The sequence below is a fragment of the Gekko japonicus genome, unplaced genomic scaffold, assembly GCF_001447785.1.
Source record: "Gekko japonicus isolate JY-2015 unplaced genomic scaffold, Gekko_japonicus_V1.1 scaffold1280, whole genome shotgun sequence".
NCBI lineage: Eukaryota > Metazoa > Chordata > Lepidosauria > Squamata > Gekkonidae > Gekko > Gekko japonicus.
Window position 1 is genome coordinate 132,823 of NW_015165276.1, and position 23,436 is coordinate 156,258.

At 54.1% G+C, this 23,436-nt stretch overlaps 1 protein-coding gene across 1 annotated transcript in view; it reads right to left on the bottom strand.

The window, feature by feature from the left end:
• COL11A2 (collagen, type XI, alpha 2) overlaps window positions 1–23,436 on the bottom strand; it is a 136,535-nt gene that overhangs the window by 26,320 nt on the left and 86,779 nt on the right. Inside the window, exons 30-52 of the mRNA XM_015410260.1 lie at window positions 22,508–22,521; window positions 21,868–21,894; window positions 21,691–21,744; window positions 21,290–21,397; window positions 21,089–21,142; window positions 20,500–20,553; window positions 19,569–19,613; window positions 18,452–18,505; window positions 17,547–17,591; window positions 17,329–17,382; window positions 17,182–17,235; window positions 14,454–14,507; window positions 14,135–14,242; window positions 12,397–12,486; window positions 10,183–10,236; window positions 8,345–8,452; window positions 6,290–6,397; window positions 5,481–5,534; window positions 5,241–5,294; window positions 2,948–3,055; window positions 2,793–2,846; window positions 1,132–1,185; window positions 981–1,034 (exon numbers count right to left, since the gene is read on the bottom strand). Coding sequence (XP_015265746.1) covers window positions 981–1,034; window positions 1,132–1,185; window positions 2,793–2,846; window positions 2,948–3,055; window positions 5,241–5,294; window positions 5,481–5,534; window positions 6,290–6,397; window positions 8,345–8,452; window positions 10,183–10,236; window positions 12,397–12,486; window positions 14,135–14,242; window positions 14,454–14,507; window positions 17,182–17,235; window positions 17,329–17,382; window positions 17,547–17,591; window positions 18,452–18,505; window positions 19,569–19,613; window positions 20,500–20,553; window positions 21,089–21,142; window positions 21,290–21,397; window positions 21,691–21,744; window positions 21,868–21,894; window positions 22,508–22,521 — 1,463 coding nt within the window. The remainder of the gene's footprint in view (window positions 1–980; window positions 1,035–1,131; window positions 1,186–2,792; window positions 2,847–2,947; window positions 3,056–5,240; window positions 5,295–5,480; window positions 5,535–6,289; window positions 6,398–8,344; window positions 8,453–10,182; window positions 10,237–12,396; window positions 12,487–14,134; window positions 14,243–14,453; window positions 14,508–17,181; window positions 17,236–17,328; window positions 17,383–17,546; window positions 17,592–18,451; window positions 18,506–19,568; window positions 19,614–20,499; window positions 20,554–21,088; window positions 21,143–21,289; window positions 21,398–21,690; window positions 21,745–21,867; window positions 21,895–22,507; window positions 22,522–23,436) is intronic.

A 23,436-nucleotide genomic window follows, 5' to 3' on the forward strand; every position in this document is an offset into this window, starting at 1 on the left:
CTTCCGATGTTCTTATTATGCTTTTAGATTCAGAACATGTCTGGGAATCTGGGAGAAGGGAGGGGGGCAGAACTTAAACTTGTTTGGTATTTCCAGCATGCCATCTTATGTACCGAATGTTTCGGCACTAGCAGTGTATGGGACTCTTGTTTTATTGCAATTGAATTTTAATCTGTTTTAATGTGAATGTATGGCCATTTATGGACCAAATGTGTAAGCCGCCCCGAGCCCACTCACAGGGAGGGTGGGGTATAAATTAAATAAATAAATAAATAAGTCCCCCTTCTCACACACAGACACACACAAACACACACACACACATACACACAAACTCTCTCACACACACACACAAACACACACACACACAAACACACACTGTTGCCTTTGTGGAAAACTCAGGGCGGCCTGGTTCTCGGCTTCCCCCACACAGAAACACACACACAGACACACACACAGACACACACACACACACAAACACACACACACACAAACACACACACACAAACAGACACAGACACACACACAAACACACACACAGACACACACACAAACACACACACAGACACACACAGACACACACACACAGACACAAACACACAAACACACACACAAACACACACACAGAAACACAGAAACACACAGAAACACACACAGACACACACAGACACACACACACACACACACAGACACACACACACAAACACACACACACAAACACACACACAGAAACACACAAACACACAGACACACACACAGACACACACACAGACACACACAGACACACACACAAACACAAACACACACACAAACACACACTGTTGCCTTTGTGGAAAACTCAGGGCGGCCTGGTTCTCGGCTTCCCCCACTCCGAGTCTTCCAAGGGCGCCCATCTTCCAGAGCACCCAGGAGGGCGCCCCGTCTGTCAGCCTGGCCCTCAGGAAAGCCACCCAGAAGTCTCAGGAGATCGGGACCCTGCTTACCTTCTGCCCTGGGGGGCCCAGGTTTCCCAGGCCTCCGGGGGGGCCTTGGGGACCCTGTGGTGAGAAAAGACAGTTTGCGTTACAACTGAGCCAGCCCTGGAGATTGAGTCACTGGGCGGGAGGGGGGAGGCAGGGACGGGCACACACTCACGTCAGCACCGGCAGGTCCGGCTGGGCCTCGTGGCCCCGGGGGTCCGGGGGGTCCCTGTGGGGAGAGATCAGAAGGTGTGACATGATCGAGGTTTATAAGATTATGCGTGGGATAGAACAGGTTGAGAAAGAAGGACTTTTCTCCCTTTCTCACAGGACAAGAACTCGTGGGCACTCCATGAAATTGCTGAGCAGTCGGGTTAGAACAGATAAAAGGAAGTCCTTCTTCACCCAAAGAGTGATTAACACTTGGAATCCACTGCCCCAGGAGGTGGCAGCTACAAGCATGGACGGCTTCAAAAGAGAATTAGATAAGCATATGGAGCAGAGGTCCATCAGTGGCTATTAGCCACAAGGTATAGATAGGGGCTCTCGGTCTGGGGCTAGTGATGCTCTGTATTCTTGGTGCTTGGGGGGGCAAGAGTGGGAGGGCTTCTAGTGTCCTGGCCCCACTGCTGGACCTCCTGATGGCACCTGGCATTTTTGGCCACTGTGTGACAGAGTGTTGGACTAGATGGGCCATTGGCCTGATCCAATATGGGCTTCTTTTAAGTTCTTATGGGGCAAGGGATGCTCCGTCTTCTTGGCGCTTGGGGGTCGGTGCAACAGTGGGAGGGCTTCTAGTGTCCTGGCCCCATGCTGGACCTCCTGATGGCACCTGGTATTTTTGGCCACTGTGTGACAAAGTGTTGGACTAGATGGGCCATTGGCCTGATCCAACATTGGCTTCTCTTAAGTTCTTATGGGGCAAAGGATGCTCTGTCTTCTTGGCGCTTGGGGGACGGGGCAACAGTGGGAGGGCTTCTAGTGTCCTGGCCCCACTGCTGGACCTCCTGATGGCACCTGGCATTTTTGGCCACTGTGTGACAGAGTGTTGGACTAGATGGGCCAAGAACTTAAAAGAAGCCCATGTTGGCTTCTCTTAAGTTCTTATCGGGCAAAGGATGCTCTGTCTTCTTGGCGCTTGGGGGACGGGGCAACAGTGGGAGGGCTTCTAGTGTCCTGGCCCCACTGCTGGATCTCCTGAGGGCACCTGGTGTTTTTGGCCACTGTGTGACAGACTGTTGGACTGGATGGGCCATTGGCCTGATCCAGCATTGGCTTCTCTTAAGTTCTTATGGGGCAAAGGATGCTCTGTCTTCTTGGCGCTTGGGGGACGGGGCAACAGTGGGAGGGCTCCTAGTGTCCTGGCCCCACTGCTGGACCTCCTGAGAGCACCTGGTGTTTTTGGCCACTGTGTGACAGACTGTTGGACTAGATGGGTCATTGGCCTGATCCAGCATTGGCTTCTCTGGTGTTCTTATGTAATACTAGATGGTCAAATAAATCCAGGTGGGTCGCTGTGTTTGTGTGAAGCAACAGAACAGAGTTTGAGTCCACCGTCACCTTTGGGACCAACAAAGTTTAATTCTGGGTACAGGCTTCCGTGTGCATGCCCACGTCTTCAAAAGTGAGCATGCCCACGAAAGCTTATCCCCAGAATTACACTTAGATGATCAATGAGTTCAATTTGAGAACGTGTTCTGCTCCAGTGCTTCCATTCCGATTCGTGCTGCAATCTTGGATTTAATAAAGTTTGAAAACTGTAAAGAAAAGAAAATAACCAGCGAGTCGAATTTCGGGGGCAGAGAGAGGCGCTCGTAGGGAAGGGGTGGTACGTACCATTGGCCCCACGTCTCCTGTCTCGCCCTTTTCCCCAGACGGTCCCGGAAGACCCTGTCCGGAGAGAGAGAAAGAGAAAGGGAAGAGTCCCGAGGTTTTTGGTGCACCAACCTGGGGGGTCGGGAGGGAGGAGGGGCCGCTTCCCGCAAGCTCACCTGCAACCCGATGGGCCCGGGGGGGCCGTTGAACCCTCGCGTCCCCTCGTCGCCTTTGGGCCCAAAGTGGCCCTGGAGACCTCTCGCTCCGGGCTCCCCGTCAGCACCCTATAGCGGGAGAGAGAGACACACAAAAGGAATTTCAGACAGACTATATATTCCGGAAGAGGAACGGTTCCCAAACCGTTTCTGGTCTGTCATTTCAGACAGAACCGTTTTAGAACCGGTTCCCTACCAGAATATATTTGTAATTTCAGACACAAACGCTTCTGTCCTGTTTAGGAAACGGGGCTGAAGCGTTTTACCTGTCAACCGCTTCCAAGTAGTCTCCAGTTTCCTCTCCCGGTTCCGATGCGCTTTTTCCCTGCCGTTTTTCGCCTGCGTGGGTGATCTCCGGCTTTTTTGGGGGGGGAACATTCGCTTTATAGCGTTATAGTGCTATAGCGCTATATCGCTATAGCACTATAAAGCAAATGTTTAAAAAAAAAGCCGGAGATCGCCTGCACAGGCGAAAAATGGCGGGGGGAAAGCGGTGCAGTCTGAAATGGCAAACCGCTTCAGATCCAGCTCTTTACCGGAAGGGGAAAGCCATGTGTGAAATGGCAGCCCTATACCGGTTTACTCCACGACGGATCAAAAACGGCTTCAAAACAAGTTAAAAAGGGTAATGTGAAATTCCTCACAGAGAGGACTGACCACTGAAAACTTCTGATGCACAGAGCCCCCACTGGGGAAACACAACCCGCACTGCAAAATCCGTGCCCGGTGTCGCTGTATTCTGTACGGGGGAGACTGCAGCTGGGATGGAAGTATGGGTGCCGGCCAATGCCGCCATCGGCTATGAATTATACTAGCACTTTATGATAGGTTTTATTCTGTATTATCTGTGGCTTTATTGAAATATGGAGCTTTAACTGTTCTCACGTATTGTCTGTAAGCCGCCCTGAGCCTGCCTTGGTGGGGAGGGCGGGGTACAGATTATAGTAAAAGGTAAAGGTTCTCTTGCTGGAAAGCCAGTCGTGTCCGACTCTAGGGTTGCGGTGCTCATCTCCGTTTCCAATCCGAAGAGCCAGCGCTGTCCGAAGACATTTCCGTGGTCATGTGGGCGGCATGACTAAACACCGAGGTGCACGGAACGCTGTTCCCTTCCCACCGAAGTGGTACCTATTTATCTACTTGCAATTTCTTGCTTTCGAACTGCTAGTTTGGCAGGAGCTGGAAGTAGAGATGGGAGCTCACTCCGTCCTGCGGCACACTCGGGTCTGAAACTGCTGAACTTCCACAGCCTGCAGTTCAGCGTCTTAACCACTTGAGCCACCGCAGCTCCTTACAAATTATAGGAATAAATAAATAATAATAAACAGGGGTCATTTCCTGCGGGAGCGCACAGGAGCAGAGCTCCAGCAGTAAAGAGCCCAGGGGACGGGCACATGCAACGAGCCCCACCCCCTACTCCCAGCAGCCCTCAGTCAGAGCAAGAAGCAGCCAGGTAAGCTGCAGAGCCCCCCCGCCCCCCCGCCCCAAAACAGTCCAGTGGCACCTTTAAGACCAGGTTTTATTCAGGTACAAGCTCTCCCTCCTCTGCGAGGACAGATCTGCATATTCCCCCCCCCCAATAGCTAGCAATCCAAAACAGTCCAGTGGCACCTTTAAGACCAAGTTTTATTCAGGTACAAGCTCTCCCTCCTCTGCGAGGACAGATCTGCTCGTTCCCCCCCCCCATAGCCAGCAATCCAAAACAGTCCAGTGGCACCTTTAAGACCAGGTTTTATTCAGGCACAAACTCTCCCTCCTCTGCGAGGACAGATCTGCACGTCCCCCCCCCAATAGCTAGCAATCCAAAACAGTCCAGTGGCACCTTTAAGGCCATGTTTTATTCAGGCACAAGCTCTCCCTCCTCTGCGAGGACAGATCTGCATGTCCCCCCCCCCCCAATAGCTAGCAATCCAAAACAGTCCAGTGGAGTCTGAGCGGTGGGAGTTGCCTTCTGACACACTTCCGGTGATGTCAGGGGGTGTGGCATATGCTAATGAGCTCCTGCACCTCTTTTTCTACGAAAGGACCCCTGATAATAAACAAACACCACAGTGCCCCAGTGGACCCGCAGGGGGTGGGAGAACAGGGGAGGCCTCGTGGGACCACAACGCCCTCCATGGTGAGGACACTGTCGGTTGCTGGGTGAAGAGGTGTCTCCCTTACGCCCCGGGGCTGAGAGGAGGGGATGTGCCCTTGGAGTGTACAAGGGGCTTGAAAGAAGCCAGAGGTGGCCCACACTGCAGGGCGTGGTACTTACTGCTGCTCCCGGTTGCCCGACGCCTCCCAATGGGCCGGGAGGGCCGGGTGGCCCCTGTGGAGGAGAACAGGACAAGGATGCCATGAGTGACTCCGATGGGGAAGGTGGAAACAACAGCCCCCCCCCACACACACACACACACACACACACACACACACACACACACACACTTCCTCTCCCTCCCTCCCTCCCTCCCCCGGGTGAGAGGGGTGCCCTCCAAACATGCCGGATCACACTTACATGCTCCCCTTTGCCGCCCTTGGCTCCCTTCTGTCCCGGATCGCCCCCTTCGCCCTGGAGAGAAGAGAGGAGGATCACGTGAGGGAGCTCTGTCCAGAAGCCAGAGGGGTGGCCGGATGGGGGTCCCGCAAAAGGCACAGCTGGGAGCTCTTACCGGATGGGGGTCCCACAAAGGGCACAGCTGGGGGCTCTTACCAGATGGAGGTCCCGCAAAGGGCACAGCTGGGGGCTCTTACCGGATGGGGGTCCCGCAAAGGGCACAGCTGGGGGCTCTTACCGGATGGGGGTCATGCAAAGGGCACAGCTGGGGTCTCATACCGGATGGGGGTCCCGCAAAGGGCCCAGCCGGGGGCTCTTACCGGATGGGTTTCATGCAAAGGGCACAGCTGGGGGCTCTTACCCGATGGGGTCCCGCAAAGCGCATAGCTGGGGGCTCTTACCAGATGGGGGTCATGCAAAGGGCATGGCCGGGGGCTCTTACCGGGTGGAGGTCATGCAAAGGGCACAGCTGGGGGCTCTTGCCAGATGGAGGTCATGCAAAGGGCCCGGCTGGGACTCTTACCGGATGGAGGTCATGCAAAGGGCACGGCTGGGGGCTCTTACCAGATGGGGTCCCACAAAGGGCACGGCCGGGGGCTCTTACCAGATGGAGGTCATGCAAAGGACACGGCCGGGGGCTCTTACCGGATGGAGGTCATGCAAAGGGCATGGCTGGGGGCTCTTACCGAATGGGGGTCATGCAACGGGCACAGCCGGGGGCTCTTACCAGATGGGGGTCATGCAAAGGGCACGGCCGGGGGGGCTCTTACCTTGTCGCCGTCCTCACCTGGGCCCCCCGGGGGTCCGGCTGGACCAGGCAGCCCGACAGGACCCTGGACTCCGTCACGGCCGGCGGGGCCGAGGGGACCTTTCTCGCCCTGAAGGGAGGAAAAGGGACAGTGAGGCCGAGGGGCAGTGAGGGCCGGCTGGCTGCCCACTGTGGAGGGGGATTCAGGTCTCCAGAACCTCCAGGCCTCTCACCCCAGGCATCACAGTCAGGCCCAAACGCCGACGGCTCCTGGATCCAAGCCCACCTACTCCCCACACTGATGTGGGGGGCGGTCACGTGCCCTCCCCGCTCGGCTTTCACTCCCCCGTGCTTTCGTTTCCCAACCTTGTGGCCCGAACAGATTTCCATTGCTGCTACCAATCTTATTGTTGTTTTAATGATTCTAATGTGAGATCATTGTAACGAGTCTTTGACTCGATTTGATGTGATCCGCCCTGAGCTCGTCTGGGGAGGGCAGAATAAAAAATCCCTAAATAAATAAATGAAGAAGAAAAAGGAGAGATTGGACTGGATTTCTACCCCATGCCCTTCACTCGGCGTCTCAGAGCGGCTCGCGATCTCCTTTCCCCTTCCGACAACAGACAACCCTGCGAGGCAGGCGGGGCTGAGAGCGCTCTCTCGAGAACCACCCTAGAGAGGACAGCTCTGACAGAACTTGTGACTGACCCAAAGTCACTCAGCTGGCTGCATGTGGAGGAGTGGGGGAATCGAACCCAGTTCTCCCAGATTAGAGTCTGTGCTCCTAACCACTACACCGGGGGGGGGGTGGTGGCCAAACTGTGGCTTGGGAGCCACATGCGGCTCTTTCACACATAATGTGCGGCTCCCGGCAGGGCAGCTGGGGAAGCGAAGGGGAGGCGTGCTTTTTCTCCCTCCCTCCCTCCCTCCTTCCCTCCCATCTATTTGCTTTCTTTGTTTCTCTCTCTCTTTCTCGCCACCTCTCTCTTTCCACCTCTTTCGTTCTTTCTTTCCACCTCTCTCTTTTTCTCTCCCTCTTATAGGCAAATAAATAGCGTTAGCAAGCAAATATCATTGGACAAATAGAAGAAGAAGAGGAGATTGGATTTATGCCCCGCCCTTCACTTGGAGTCTCAGAGCGGTTTACAAACTCCTTTCCTTTCCCCTCCCCACAACAGACACCCTGTGAGGTGGGTGGGGCTGAGAGAGCTCTGACACAAACTGCTCTTTTTCAAGGACAGCTCTGACAGAGCTTGTGACTGACCCAAGGTCACATCAGCAGGTGCAAGTGGAGGAGTGGGGAATCAAACCCGGTTCTCCCAGATTAGAGTCCGCACACTTAACCACTATACTTGCTCTCAGTTTGAAGAAGAAGAAGAGATTGGATTTATACCCCGCCCTTCACTTGGAGTCCCAGAGCGGCTTACAAAGTCCTTCCCCTTCCCCTCCCCACAACAGACACCCTGTGAGGTGGGTGGGGCTGAGAGAGCTCTGACACAAACTGCTCTTTTTCAAGGACAGCTCTGACAGAGCTTGTGACTGACCCAAGGTCACATCAGCAGGTGCAAGTGGAGGAGTGGGGAATCAAACCCGGTTCTCCCAGATCAGAGTCCGCACACTTAACCACGACACCAAACTGGCTCTCTTCAATATCTGTTTTGACCCTTTGGTTTTTTATTTCTGGCCGTCACATTTAGCGCTAATAGAAAAGCAAACCTGCACATATTTTCTGATAAAAACGTGCGTGTGCTATTTGCCCATGCCCCCGCGGCTCTCAAACCTCTGACGCTTATTCTGTGCGGCTCTTGCGTTGAGCAAGTTTGGCCACCCCTGCGTGACTACACCAAACTGGGAGGAAAAGGGACAGTGAGACCGAGGGACCGCAGCCAGGCCCAAACGTCTACGCCACCTGGATCCAAGCCCACAGGAAACCTGGCAATCTACCGGCTCCTGACACTGGTGTGTGTTGGGGAGGCGTCACGCAATTTTCACTCCCCCATTCCCAGCTGTCCTGACTCTCCTCCCCTCCCCCCTTCCTGGGGGAACCCAGGAGTCCTGGTGCTACCCCCCTACTCACAGGCACACCCTTCTCCCCCGCAGGGCCAGGAGGTCCTTGAGGCCCGGGCCTTCCCGGGGGTCCGATGGGGCCTCCAGACCCAGGTGTCCCCCTCTCCCCCGGAGACCCCTGGAAGAAGAAGAAAAAAAGAGTACCCTTGAGTCAAAACCTAGAGGAAGCAGAGTTTCAGGGGAAAAGGCATTCATACCAGCATCACTCCGTCCCCTTTGCCTCAGAGGTACCATCAGATACCACAGTGCGATGCTCAAAGCTGACGCAGGCCCTCACCAAACACAGGGGCACCAAAGTGAGCGGCCAGAAGGCTGAATCGGGAGAATATACGTAGGACTCGTTTGCTAGAAAATGTATACTGCAATGCATTTGAACGTCATGTTAAACACCAATAAATATAAATACAAAAAAAGAGAAAAGACAAGGAGAATATACGTATGAACCCGTTGCAAGGGAAATTTAAAAACGTGCAGGGAAACGGGGTCCATACAAACAGCTGTTATAAAAATAAACGAGAATGAGTCTAGCGAGGGATTTCAGCTGCGACGGCTGGGAATGGAGCCTCTATGTTCAGAAGCAGTCTACCATCCACGGGGGAGAAAACAATAGAAAACCGACCTTCCCTTGGCTGCGTTTCCAGCTGGCCACTGGCAATGGACAGGAAAGGGGACAAGGTGGGACCGGGGTGGGGGTGGGGAGATCTGATCCCACCAGGTGATTTTTCTGGTCAGTTCCATACAAGGCCGTTCCCTGCAGTAGCCACAGGACCCTCCTACTTCTAAACGGTTTGATTGACACGTCTGTGCCACAGGGCCAGGCGCTGAGCCTCGGATAACGCCCGGGGGCTCGTTCCTCAGCTGCAGAGATTTTGGGTGGGGGTTGGCACACAAGGACATGTTTGATCCCGCCCTACAGACGGGGGCATTTCCCCCTCTCCCTTCCCTCCCGCGCTGGATTCCCGGGACAGAATCATAGAATCGTAAGAGTCGGAAGGGATTTCCAGGGTCATCTAGTCCAACCCCCCCTTGCACAATGCAGGGAATTCACAAATACCTCCTCCCACGCACACCCAGTGACCCTCTCCCGGGGGTCAGGACAGTAACGTGGGTCCGCCACCCGTGGCAGGTGGTTCAAGACTGAGATGCCCTCGCCACTTTGGGGGTCAGGAAGCAATTGTTTGGTCATCTGCTGGGCGTGGAGCCACAGCCACACCAGTGTTCCCTCTGAGCTGAGCGACCGTGAGCCGGCTCACAGTTTTTTAGCCTCCGGCTCACACATTTTGGTCTCGGCTCAGGAAGGAGGGCTCCAGGGCAAGCTAAGGCTGATTTCGCCCGATTTCCCCTGCAGTTTCATAATCCTGTTTTTTTGAGGATCACGAAACTGCGGAGGAAATCGGGCGAAGCCGTGGGTCAAATGCAGCCCCGCGGCTTCGGGTGTGAAATTGACCAATGGTATCGGGGCAAACGGCGGCGCAACATCGAGGCAGCTCTAGTGCGAAATCAGCCTAAAATTATGCAGAAGCCAAATCGCTCGATCACAGAGTGGAATTTTCGCTCACTGGACTCCACAGCTTAGAGGGAGCGTTCCCTCTAAGCTGAGTGAGCGTGAGCCGGCTCACAGCTTTTTAGCCTCCGGCTCACACATTTTTGTCTCGGCTCAGGCAGGAGGGCTCCAGGGCAGACTGATTTATGCAGAAGCCAAATCGCTCGCTCACCACTTTAAGGCTCACAGAGTGGGATTTTCGCTCACAGGACTCCGCAGCTTAGAGGGAGCATTGAGCCACACCCAGGCTGGGAACAGAAGATCTCCTTGGGCGGGAGGGCTGGGAGGGGGACAGGAGTACTTACGGCAGGTCCTGGGGGTCCGGCGGGTCCCTCGTTGCCTTTCAAACCACCCCCGCCCTGCAGAGAATGAGAGAGAGAGAGAGAACCTTGTTGGCCAGACTGGCACTGCTCACAAGAGGGGAGAGGGCAAGCGTGGGAGACGCAAAGAGAACCCCCCACCAGAGCCACCCCCTTTTTGTCTGGATGCTCTCATTACTTTGGATGGTCCCCGGTTGCTTCTTGCTCTCTAGGGACTTTCTCCTGTGCGGGCTGCACCCCCCTCCCGTGGAGGATTCGCCAAAGCGACTTCCCAGTCCCCTCCCAGTGACACGCCTACTCGTGAGTAGACGCAGCAGTGGAACACGGTGGGGGGGCGTCAAGGTGGGCCTTGCGAGAGTCCTTCTCTAAAGGACGGCACGATGCAATGAAGACACGATACGATGAAGACAGAAATAACATTGTGGAAGAAGAAGAGGAAGAAGAAGAAGAAGAGGAAGAGGAAGAAGAAAAGATGAAACAATTTTTCAAAATAGATGGCAGAAAGTTTATAACTGGGTGGAAAAAAAAACTGTTAGAAGATCTTCCATTTGTACTTCCAACAAATGTATATGTTTTACTATGTTCGTTATTTTATGTAATAGAAAATGTATAAATAAACTTATTAAAAGAAGAAGAAGAGGAGGAGGAGGAGGAAGAAGAGGAAGAGGAAGAGGAAGAAGAAGAGGAAGAAGAAGAGGAGGAAGAAGAGATTGGATTTATACCCCACCCTTCACTACCCAAAGGTGTCTCAGAGCGGCTTACAAGCTCCTTTCCCTTCCCCTTCCTACAACAGGCACCCCGTGAGGTAAAAGAAGAAGAGATTGGATTTATATCCCACCCTTCACTACCCAAAGGTGTCTCAGAGCAGCTTACAAACTCCTTTCCTTCCCCTCCCTACAACCCTGTGACGTAGGCGGGGCCGAGAGCGCTCTTGACAAAAACTGCTCTTTTTCAAGGACAGCTCTTATCAGAACTACGGCTTCCCCAAGGTCGTCCAGCCAGGTGCAAGTTGGGCAAAAGCCCTTTGTCTTAACTTAGGTCCCTCTGATCGGAAGCCTCGGGACAAAGTCAGAGTCCAGCGGCACCTTTAAGACCAACAAAGTTTAATTCTGCATGCACTACTTAGCAGCAGAGCCTTCCTCTTGGGGCTCGGCCAGGGCTCTTTTTGTAGCAGGAACTCCTTTGCATCTTAGGCGACACCAGGGGTCATTTCCTGCAGGAGCGCACAGGAGCGGAGCTCTGGCAGTAAAGAGCCCAGGGGGCAGAGCTCCAGCAGTAAAGAGCCCAGGAGGCGGGCACATGCAACAAGCCCCCCCCCCCCCGCAAGAAGAGCAAGAAGCTGCCAGGTAAGCTCCAGAGCCCCCCCGCCCCCCGCCCCAAAACAGTCTAGTGGCACCTTTAAGACCAAGTTTTATTCAGGCACAAGCTCTCCCTCCTCTGCCAGGACAAAGCTGAAAGTATTATTACATGAGAAGAGCTTGTTGAGAAAAGGTGGTCGGGACTGTTTGAGTGGATAGAGAAAGAGCGAAACAATAGACTCTAATGTATATTCATTTTAGTATATGTTTATTTTCTTGTAAACAATTTAAAATCTTATAAATAAAACTATAAAAAAAGAAAAAAAGAAGAAGGCAACACTCACCACTCAGGCTCCACTGGACTGTTTTGGATTGCTAGCTATTGTGGGGGGGGGGGTTGATGCAAAGATCACACCGGAGGGAGAGCTTGTACCTGAAGGCTGGCCAGGGGGGTGGGGGGCTCTGCAACTTACCTGCCTGCTTCTTGCACCTCGTGGCCCAACTGAGGGCTGCTGGGAGCAGGGGGTGGGGCTTGTTGCATGTGCCCGCCCCCTGGGCTCCTTACTGCCGGAGCTCCGCTCCTGTGTGCTCCGGCAGGAAATGACCCCTTTGTCTTCTCAAGACTGGCAGCGGCTCCCCAGGACCCCAGGCAGAGAAAGGTCTTCCCCACCACCTCCTGCCCGGACCTTTGAGCTGGAGATGCCGGGGACTGAACCCGGGACCTTCTGCACGCCAAGCAGATGCTCTGCCCCTGAGGCACGCCCCCTCCGTTACCAACACAAAATAGCTCAGATTTCCTCCAAAACGTTTCCCGCTTCTTCTCAGGAAGGTTGAACCACCCCACGCCTCCAACGTGTCCGGAAACTGAGCATCAACCCGGGAAGGGAGAAAAGATACATACAGGAGTCCCCGGCAGGCCGCGTTCTCCAGGGAAGCCTCGCAGTCCCGCTGGGCCGTCCTTTCCAAGGCCCCCGGGAGGGCCGGGATCCCCCTGAAACACAGACAGAAAACCTGGCTGTCCTACAAACGCGCTCAGCCCAGGAGCACAAAGACGGCCCTGGCCCCCCAACAGCCCCCCCCCCAGAAGACGGGCCTCAATTAACTTATGCAGGGCGATCACAGAGGAGGAAGGCCCCGCTCCTGGATTCCCCGCCAGGACGCTCTGCATCGGCCTTCCCCAAAGATCTCGTTCTTTGCCAGAGACCCCGAAACCTCCTCCAAGGCACTGCGCTTCCTGCTGCTCCCAAACGTTGACCTGGCAGCGAAAATACGGTTGAGGCTAGCAAAATTTCTACTTTGTGAGCTACTGGCATTAAAGTTGTGAGAGGGAGTAATTCAGCTACTGCATCAATTAGTTTGCTCTGGAGCCCTCCTTCCTGAGTTAAGACAAAAATGTGTGAGCCAGAGGCTAAAAAACTGTGAGCTGGCTCACACTAACTCAGCTTAGAGGGAACACTGGTTGCCAGCCTCTAGGCATCACGACCGATCTCCAGACTTAGGATTCTTAGAGGTAATTTGCTCCTGCTTACATTTATCAACTTCTTCATAGAATCATAGAATGTTAGTGTCAGAAGGGACCTTGCAGGTCATCTAGTCCAACCCCCCTGCACTCTGCAGGAGCAGAGCTGAAAGTTCTTGCCTAATTAAAGAGAGTTATGCTTTATTTTAAATGAAACCATTATCTCTAAGAAGTCCTCTGTTTTGCTCTTCTGGCCAAAGAAGAAGAAGAGATTGGATTTGTACCCCGCCCTTCACTCGGAGTCTCAGAGCGGCTTACAAATTCCTTTCCCTTCCCCGCCCCACAACAGACACCCTGTGAGGTAGACGAGGCTGAGAGAGCTCTTTCAAGAACTGCCCTTGAGAGAACAGCTGTGCCAGAAGCAATCTCTGAGCTTGGGAAGGAGGGCTCCAAAGCAAACTAATTTATACAGTAGACAAATCGCTCACTCACAACCTTCATGCCAGTAGCTCACAAGGCAAAATTTTTGCTCACAAGACTCCACAGCTTAGAGGGAGCACTGTCAGGCAAGGCAAGGTATAAATACAAATAATAAATCAATAAATTGCTCGCTCACAGCTTTAATGCCAGTAGCTCACAAAGCAGAATTTTTGCTCACAAGACTCCACAGCTTAGAGGGAGGCATTGGCCTTGATGATGACTGGTGTTCCCTCTAAGCTTAGTGAGTGTGAGCCAGCTCACAGTTTTTTAGCCTCTGGTTCACACATTTTTATCATAGCTCAGGAAGGAGGGCTCCAGAGCAAACTGATTTATGTAGCGGCCCAATCGCTCGCTCACAGCATTAATGCCAGGAGCTCACAAAGCAGAATTTTTGCTCACAAGACTCCACAGCTTAGAGGGAGCATAGACCAGTGTTCCCTCTAAGCTGAGTCAGTGTGAGCTAGCTCACAGTTTTTTAGCCTCCGGCTCACACTTTTTCCTCTTAGCTCAGGAAGAAGCTCCAGAAGAGCAAACCGATTGATGCAGCAGTCAAAATGCTCGCCCAGAACTTTAATGCCAGTCAGCTCACAAAGCAGAATTTTGGCTTGCGAGACTCCACGGCTTAGAGGGAGCATTCCCCGCCCTCCTTTCTGCAGCCCCGGCCCCCGACAGAGAACACCGGAATCGGAGGGTTCCTGACCTTCGTGCCTTCTTTTCCGGACGGTCCAGGCAGGCCCTGCTCCCCGGGGGGTCCTGGTGGGCCCGGGTGACCTCTCTCCCCCATCTGTCCCGTTTCTCCTGCCGGTCCCTGCCAGAGGAAGGAGGAAGACAGTGGCCACAGGACTTGGGGTTACGAAGCCGGCCTTAACCCCCAGCCCGGACTCTGGGCCCAGACTGGCTCCCCCTACACCCCCAACCCCGTGCCCCTCCGTCAGAGCCGGGGAGTCCACTCGGTGTTGGGAGCCCCTCGCCCCCGATCCACAAGGGGAAGGGGCAGAGAGTGATCAGCCGCTCCTTACCTGGGGTCCCACCACCCCCGGAGGTCCAGTGGTGCCGGTCTTGCCTTGAAAGCCCTGGGAGGAGGGGAGGAGAGAGAGGGGGGTCGTGAGTCTTTCTTTTCAGACAGGCTTCCTGCCATCCCTCTCAGATATCTGGGAGGGAGGGAAGCAGGAAGGACCAAAGGTCTCTCAGTGAAATGTTCAGCCAGGCTCAAATCAGACACTTTGTTCTGGCGGTTCCCGGAGCCGGTTTTGAGACATGCAGGAAAGAAAGAGCGTCCCTGAGCACGTGCAAAGTGCCCACTGTTGCAGGACAGGTAGTGCAGAAGGGCTTTCACCTTGATGGAGTGACACACATCCACACCTACAAAATCGCTGTTACCAGAATAAGTTGTGGAGGTGATATGGCTATACCTATGGCCCATCACTAATACCAGGAGTCCAATTATAAGTATACAAGGAAACAACATCTGGTTAAATTACATGTGCACTAAAACTCTGTAACAGGCCTTTGAATGTGTGTCTAGAACATATAGATAATAGTGACCACTGAGGAAGGCCCTTAAGGGGCCGAAACGCGTTTGGTCTTCAGTTGTGAAGTATTTACCCATCATATGTATGTATAGTGGATAAGCTTTTATAGTCTGATCTTAGACAAAGTAATTTTTAATCAGGAAAATTTTAACATGTGTAAGGTAAAGGTAAAGGTTCCCTTGCTCGAAAGCCAGTCGAGTCCGACTCTAGGGTTGCGGTGCTCATCTCCGTTTCCAAGCCGAAGAGCCAGCACTGTCCGAAGACGTTTCCGTGGTCATGTGGCCGGCATGACTAAACACCGAGGCGCACGGAACGCTGTTCCCTTCCCACTGAAGTGGTCCCTACTTATCTACTTGCAATTTCTTGCTTTCGAACTGCTAGGTTGGCAGGAGCGGGAACTAGAGACGGGAGCTCACTCCGTCATGCGGCAACCTGGGTCTCGCACTGCTGAACTATCGACCTTCCACAGCCTGCAGTTCAGCGTCTTAACCACTTGAGCCACCACCTTAATAAATATTTCTACTTTTATATATATGGTTTAGCTTAGCCCTTTTTGGGCTCTGTTTGATGCCAGGGTGCTGGGCGTGGGGAGGCCTTTGGGTCTGGGCCAGACCAGCATTTTAGGCTGTTGGGAATAATTTTGGCTTGTGGCACACACACCTAGCAGCGGAGCTCGTCAGATCTCGGGGGCTAAGCAGGGTCAACTCCGGCAAGTACTTGGATGGGAGACCTCCTTGGAATACCAGGGGTGGGAGGTGGGGGCAGGTTTTACTCAGCCACCTCTCTGAATAGCCTCCAGGCCCCCAGTAGGGGTCAGTCACCAGAGGTCGCCATGACTTCCAGGTGCGCTCACGCACAAATACAAATAAGAAAAATACCAAAAAGAAATCTAGCAGCAGGGCTGGGAGTAGAACCTCCATATTCATAGGAAGTCTACCTTTGAGCGCTAGTTGGCAAGCCAAAAAACAAGAGGACGGTTCATGGGGTTGTTTGTGGAAGGAGAAGGACATTGCTAGTCTGCGGGTGAGCAGAAGGTGGGTTGGGGACCCACTGGAAGACCCCGGGCCCTTCACTGGTCGGCCGCTGCCTGCCTGCTCCTCCCAGAGGCCGCTGGGATTCTTCCAAAGAAAGCCAGACTAGGAGGGCCTTGTCGTTGCAGAGATCCCAAAGGTGACCACACAAGCCCAGTGTTGGGTGTTACAAGTCAAAACACTTCAGTATTTACAGGGTTAATGATGTTTGTTAAGTCACATGTTTGTTTGTAACCAATCTGTTTAGACAGTAGGATGCCCGGGAACTTTGGGGCTAACTTGCTAGTCTGATTGGAAACCAAGGTGTCAAGTATTTAGCATATTGGCTTCTCCTCCCCTTCTTTGTTCTGACTGTGAAGAAGACGCCATTCCCTTCCCGTTTTACCTTTTAGCTGTAAGGATATAGCTCTTTGTTATTTTCATATCCTGTGTACCTTTTCCCCCATGTTAGGTTTATAGTAAACTTTTATATTTTAATACACACCATGGACTCAGTCTCTTAATACTCTGCTGACTTACTCAAAAAGAATCCCAACACCCAGCCTCCGTGTTCCCAAAATGGGACCCCTCTGGGGACCAGGCCTCGAGTTGACCTCCAAATAAAGAGCCACACAAACAGCCAAAGTGGAAAAATAACTGAGGAGTTCCTAGTGGCAAGAGTGTAACAGGAGGGCCTGCAAAAATGTTCCTATGACTAGCGGGTAACCTAGGAGTAAACCTGGAGTAACGCTGGAGTAACAATGCACAGGAGGGAAGCCAGAGTGCACTGTACATTCGAAGAGTTAGTGGCAGGTAGCTGGAATTTTAACACTCGAGTAGAGACTAATGTGACCGTAAAGGAAACACAAAAAAGGAGTAAGCAGGGAGTAACCTCCGAGTACTTCGAGAATTTATTTTCCATAGAGTCTACTGCTTCAGACCAACACAGCTGACTATCTGGATTTATTTTCTGCAGAACATTTCTACCTTTCCGGATGGTGACCAGACGACTAGATCGAAAGGTGAAAATATAGAGATTGTAGATAAATCATTACCTGGTAGCGCGGAAATTAGGAGTACAAGCAGAGCAGAAGGAAGCGGGAGAGAGTAGCAGGGGGGTGGAGCGACCTAGAGGCAACCAGGAGCGTTAAGTAGCAGCCGCCGCAAGAGGAACCGGGCAAGCACCCGTCCAGAGGGGGACTTACAACTTCTCCACGCTGTCCGGGGTGGCCGGGCAGCCCGTCCTTCCCGGGGGGACCCTGTGGACAGAGGGCAGGAAAGGCGTCAGTGGGCCAGGAAGGGGGGTGTGGGTGGGAGGGAGGGAGAGGGGCAGAGGGGGGTCACTGACTCACCGGGGGTCCTTTCGGTCCGGGGAACCCGTTTGGCCCTTGAGGTCCCGGCAGACCCTGGAGGAGGAGAAAGAGCAACCTGTGAGGAAGGAAGGGGAAAGGGTCTTCTGGGTCCACCCATGGAACCCCCCCCTGTCACGGGGCACAGAGCACCGGGTCCGCCAGGGCTCATCCTGGAGGTACGGGGGGGGGTGTTGAAAGCCGCCCGTCCACTCACTCACCCGCTCCCCGAGAGGTCCCGCGGGTCCTTCACTGCCAGAGGTGCCCTGCATGGAGAGACGTCAAGAAAGAGGGGAGGGAGGGGTGTTCCCTCTAAGCTGAGTTGGCGAGAGCTAGCTCACAGTTTTTTAGCGCACATCCTCGTCTCCGCTCAGGAAGGGAGGGCTCCTGAAGAGCAAACTAAGTGATGCAGCGGCCCAGTCGCTCGCTCACGACTTTAATACCAGTGGCTCACAAAGTAGAAGAAGAGGAGATTGGACTGATACTCCATGGCCCTTCACTACCCAAAGGGGTCTCAGAGCGGCTTACAAACTCCTCTCCTTTCCCCTCCCCACAACAGACACCCTGTGAGGGAGGTGGGGCTGAGAGAGCTCTTGACAGAAACGGCTCTTTTTCAAGGACAGCTCTTATCAGAACTACGGCTTGCCCAAGGCCATCCAGCCAGGTGCAAGTAGAGGAGGAGTGGGGAATCAAACTCGGTTCTCCCAGATAAGAAGAAGAAGAGGAGGAGGAGGAGGAGAAGGAGGAGGAGGAGATTGGATTTATACCCTGCCCTTCACTACCCAGAGGAGTCTCAGAGCAGCTTACAAACTCCTTTCCCTCCCCCTCTTATCAGAACTACGGCTTGGTTATGTGGAAGAGAAGCCCTACGAAGAGCATTTTCCTGTAAATCTTAAAAGCGCATCAGCCAGAAGGCTCATTTGCATTACAAACGCCCTGCGGTTCTTGGCTTGGGGCTCTGAGGCCGGCCGCAGCTAATCAGGCGATTGCTTTCCCCACATATTTACATGTGCAGGCCGGGCCCCATCCGCACCCCTCCACCAGAAGTTCCGACAGCTGCCCCCGCACGCGCAACCCCTTGGGGGTAGACCAGCCCCCCCGTTCCCTCGTGGCCCCACAAGCCAACCTTCGCTCCGAGCTTCCCCGTGGCTCCTCGTGGCCCGCGCTGACCTCTGGGGCCCTAGAGAAATGGAGGAGAAAGCAGGTGGAGATGAGGCACAGAATTAAAACTGGGGCTTCTCCGCACAGCTCCCTCCCACCTCCGCACTTGGGGAGAGCCACCCGCTTTGCCGTCTTCAGGAGCCCAGGTTTGGAGCCCCGTTGCTGAGACACTCCCCCCAAGCATGGATAGATCTACACCCAGGTACCTTCTCCCCCCCCACACACTCAAGAGGCAAAAATATCTTCTGGGGCAAGGACGTGAAGTCTGCAGAGCAGCTTCAAGTTTGCACACAACAGTTGGCATATCCCGGAGCCCACGGTGGAGTCTCAACCAGTCCGGAAGAAGAGATCCTCTTACCCTCCCCCCCATCTCCCTTGAGAGCCTTGGAACTTGGGGAGGCTTCCTTCAATTCCCTTTGCCCGGAGCCCTGATAGCTAACCTCTTGGGTTTGCCGTAGGGTTGGGGGGGGCAGGATGGTGGTGTTGGGTTGAGTGACTTAGCATGCCTGGACATTGGCAGGGGGGAGGCGCTACATCACTCTAAGGGTGTCTAGGTGTTTATAGCTCTATTTAAGCACTCTGCTAACGGGGACTGGACTAACCACACCAGTTAACCTCAACAGGTTACGGGCCCAGCAGTTATGTCCTTGAATGGGATGCCTCCCAGGTCTCTTAAGAACATAAGAACATAAGAGACGCCCATGTTGGATCAGGCCAAAGGCCCATCCACACAGTGTCCAAAAACATCAGGTGCCATCAGGAGGTCCAGCAGTGGGGCCAGGACACCAGAAGCCCTCCCACCGTTGACCCCCCTCCCAAGCACCAAGAAGACAGAGCATCACTTGCCCCAGAGTCCCTATCTATACCTTGTGGCTAATAGCTACGGCTGGACCTCTGCTCCATATGCCTATCTAATTCCCTTTTGAAGCCGTCCATGCTTGTAGCTGCCACCACCTCCTGTGGCAGTGAATTCCATATGTTAATCACTCTTTGGGTGAAGAAGGACTTCCTTTTATCAATTCTTTCTGGAAATGGGCAACTCCCCCTCCCCCTGCCCCCCAGCCGGCCCCTGAAGTACTCACGGTAGGTCCACGTTCGCCTCGGGGGCCCGCCTTCCCAGAGAGACCCTGAAAAGGAGGAAGCGAACAAGGAAAGGCTTCAAGTGCCGAACCCTGCAGAGAACTTTCCCCCTCTTTTGACTCGACCCTAACCCAGCAAGTGGGGGAAGGGCAAAACCCCCAATTCATCCTGCACAGAAGAAAGTAAAAGACACCCAGGAAGGGCTGGAAGGTGTACAATATTAAACCAGGGGCCACTGAGCATGGATGGAGTGCCGTTTTCTCCACTGGCAGTCGGGATGAAGAACCAGAGAGGGGGCTTGTGGGCCAGAGTGTGCGACTCGCAGGAAGGCTCTCCCTAATTCGCCACCAACGGAGTGGGGATCCTTTCCACCCACAAATTGTGTCTGAAGCTTCCAGGGCACTTCCCTGCCCGGCCCCTGGAACACCCTCTCCTCCCCCCCCCCACTCTGTAGCTGGGGGCATCTCAAGAGGGGCCTCCTGGCCCCAAAATTAGTAAAGGTAAAGGTTTCCCTTGCTCAAAAGCCAGTCGAATCCGACTCTTGGGATGCGGTGCTCATCTCCGTTTCCAAGCCGAAGAGCCAGCGCTGTCCAAAGACGTTTCCGTGGTCATGTGGCCAGCATGACTCACTGCAGAGGCACATGGAACACCATTCCCTTTCCACCGAAGCGGTACCTATTTATCTACTTCCATTTTTCTTACTTTCGAACAGCTAGGTTGGCAGGAGCTGGGGCCAGAGACGGGAGCTCACTCCATCATGCGGCACTCGGGTCTCGAACTGCCGAACTACAGACCTTCTGCTCTGCAGTTCAGCGTCTTAACCACTGAACCACCACAGCCCCAGAATTAGATCCCCCCAAAAAAACCCTTCCTATCCACTCCAGGGCCAGGATACCTCCTCCTACAGAGAATATCAGGGAGGGGGTAGCTCACCCGTCCGCCTTTCTCGCCGTTTGTCCCAGGGAATCCAGGGAAACCTTGCGAGCCCTGAGCAAAAAGTGGGGGGGGGGGAGAGAGAGAGAGAGAGAGAGAGAGAGAGAGAGAATAGGCACTCTAGAGAGAGAGAGAGAGAGAGCGGATTAGGAAGACGGACTGGGGGCAAGGAAGGTGAAAGCCTCCAGGAAGAAAAACGCTCGTCGGATCCTTCTAGAAATGCAGAACTGCAGGAAGCGTCGGAGACCCGTGGGGAGAAACAAATTTTTTAGGTATTTCTTTAAATTATCTATACTCCGCCTTCTCAGTGAAACTCAAACTGGCTCTCAACTGGCTCGATATGGTGACCCATCTCGAGCTAGACGCCAAATTTTGTCCACTGGAATCTAGCAGCGTTCAGGAGGATCTGAACTGAAAGCTCTTCTCCCAAACGTGCTCTCTGGACATCAAAAAATAACTCAGAAGGTGGACTGCAAAGGGCCGTTTGGGGACCCCTGGGGTTGGGCAGCTTCCGAAGTCCCTCCGGTTTCCCATCGGACTGCTCTTTACACCTCAAGGGCCTTTCTGGGCGGCTCGGGGGGCTACTGACCTTGGGACCCTGTCTCCCCGGGTAGCCAGGCAGGCCGGGAACTCCCAGCTTTCCCTGTGGGGAAAAAGAGAGAGAGAGAGAGATGGAGAGGTGACTGGAAGAGAGGAGCCCCAGCCGCACGCTGCAGATGACACCCAGGCCCCCCCCCTCCCAAGAACGTGGCCACAGCCACAGCCCCAGCCAGCCGGGACCCTCCCTCACCTTCTCTCCGAGAAGCCCAAGGGGGCCTGGATCTCCATGGGGGCCCGTCCGACCTTTGGGGCCCTCCGGGCCGTCCTCGCCTCGGGATCCCGGGACACCAACTTCCCCCTGAGCACGGAGAGAAGGCAGAGTGGGTGAAGCAGGAAGCAGGGATACCCACGTTTCCCAGCGGAGGCCGGACGACCACCTTTCAGGTGTGTTGTAGGTATGTAGGTATGTAGGGCTCTCTTCCGGCTCTGCTCCTGCAGAGTGCAGGGAGGGTTGGACTAGATGACCTCTAAGGTACCCTCCCACTCTTAACACTCTATGATTCTATGATTCTATGAAACAGGGGTGGGGGGGCCCTGGAGAAGATGGAGGGACTTTCTGGAGGGAGGAGCGGAAGGGGGGAGCAAACTTACCCGGTCGCCTTTCACCCCCATGTCCCCCTTGAAGCCAGGAAATCCTTCTTCTCCCTGCAGGAAACAGAAACCATGAGGCCGGGGGTGGGGGGGGGAGAGTCAAGGATTCCTGGGTCTCCCCCCACACACACACACACCAAAGAAGCACCCCCGTCTCTCTCAGAAGGCAAATGCTACTCTCGGGCTGCGGTGCCCCTTTCTCCCCTGTATGGGGGAGGGCGGTTCAAAAAAATCTAATTTAACAAATAAACAGATGAAAGGAGAGAGAGAAAAGAGATTGAATTTATACCCCCGCCCTTCAGTCGGAGTCTTAGAGCAGCTTACAAACTCCTTTCCCTTCCCCTCCCCACAACAGACACCCCGTGAGGTGGGGGGGGCTGAGAGAGCTCTTGACAGAAACGGCTCTTGAGAGAACGGCTCTGAGAGAACCAGGGGTCATTTCCTGCAAGAGCGCACAGGAGCGGAGCTCCGGCAGTAAGGAGCCCAGGGGGCGAGCACATGCAACAAGCCCTGCCCCTTGCTCCCAGCAGCCCTCAGTCAGGCCATGAGGAGCAAGAAGCAGCCAGGCAAGTTGCAGAGGGCCCCCGCCTGGCCCGCCTTCAGGTACCAGCTCTCCCTCCTCTGTGAGGGCAGATCTGTGCGTTCCCCCCCCAATAGCTAGCAATCCAAAACAGTCCAGTGGCACCTTTAAGACCAAGTTTTATTCAGGTACACGCTCTCCCTCCTCTGTGTGGGCAGATCTGCGCGTCCCCCCCCCCATAGCTAGCAATCCAAAACAGTCCAGTGGCACCTTTAAGACCAAGTTTTATTCAGGTACACGCTCTCCCTCCTCTGTGTGGGCAGATCTGCGCGTCCCCCCCCCCATAGCTAGCAATCCAAAACAGTCCAGTGGCACCTTTAAGACCAAGTTTTATTCAGATACAAGCTCTCCCTCCTCTGTGAGGACAGATCTGCACGTTCCTCCCCCTCCCCAATAGCTGGCAATCCAAAACAGTCCAATGGAGCCTGAGCGGTGGGTGTTGCCTTCTGACACACTTCCGGTGATGTCAGGGGGTGTGGCATTTGCAAATAAGTTATGCTAATGAGTTATGCTAATGAGCTCCTGCGCCTCTTTTTCTACGAAATGACCCCTGGAGAGAACTATGGCTTGTCCAAGGTCAACCAGCAGCTGCAAGAGGAGGCGTGGGGAATCGAACCCGGTTCTCCCAGATTAGAGTCCGCGCACTTAACCACGACACAAAGAAGTATAGAATTTAGGAGTGCCAATTGCCAGCTTTCTCACGAGGAGCCCTCTGAATTCCTCTGCTGCTCGCTTATGACCAGCCATGTCTGGCCGTGGGCCGTTGACAGGAAAAGAAGGCGGACTTGTGGTGGGGGGAGCTCAGCAGAGTAGGAGGCAGCCTCACCCCCAAAGTGTCCCGAGGAAACCCCCCCCCCCAAAAAAAAACCCCCAAGGACTTGGTGGTTTCCAGTTGGTTTGGACGCTACAAATATAATCTGCCAGTAAGACTCCAGCATTATTTCCTAGCAAGGTTCACACAAAGCAGGAGTCGGAGTCCCTTCTCGTGCGATACACAGACTTAAGGGTCAAACGCCCGGATTGGGTTCCCTGTGACCAGAGTCTGCAAAGCCAAGGAAAGGGAACTGAGTGGCACTTCCACAGCAGAGACCTTTGTTGTGGGTCCGATCCCCCTTTGTCAGAGGCTGGGTTACCCGATACACTAGGCGTACAAAGAATATTGGGGG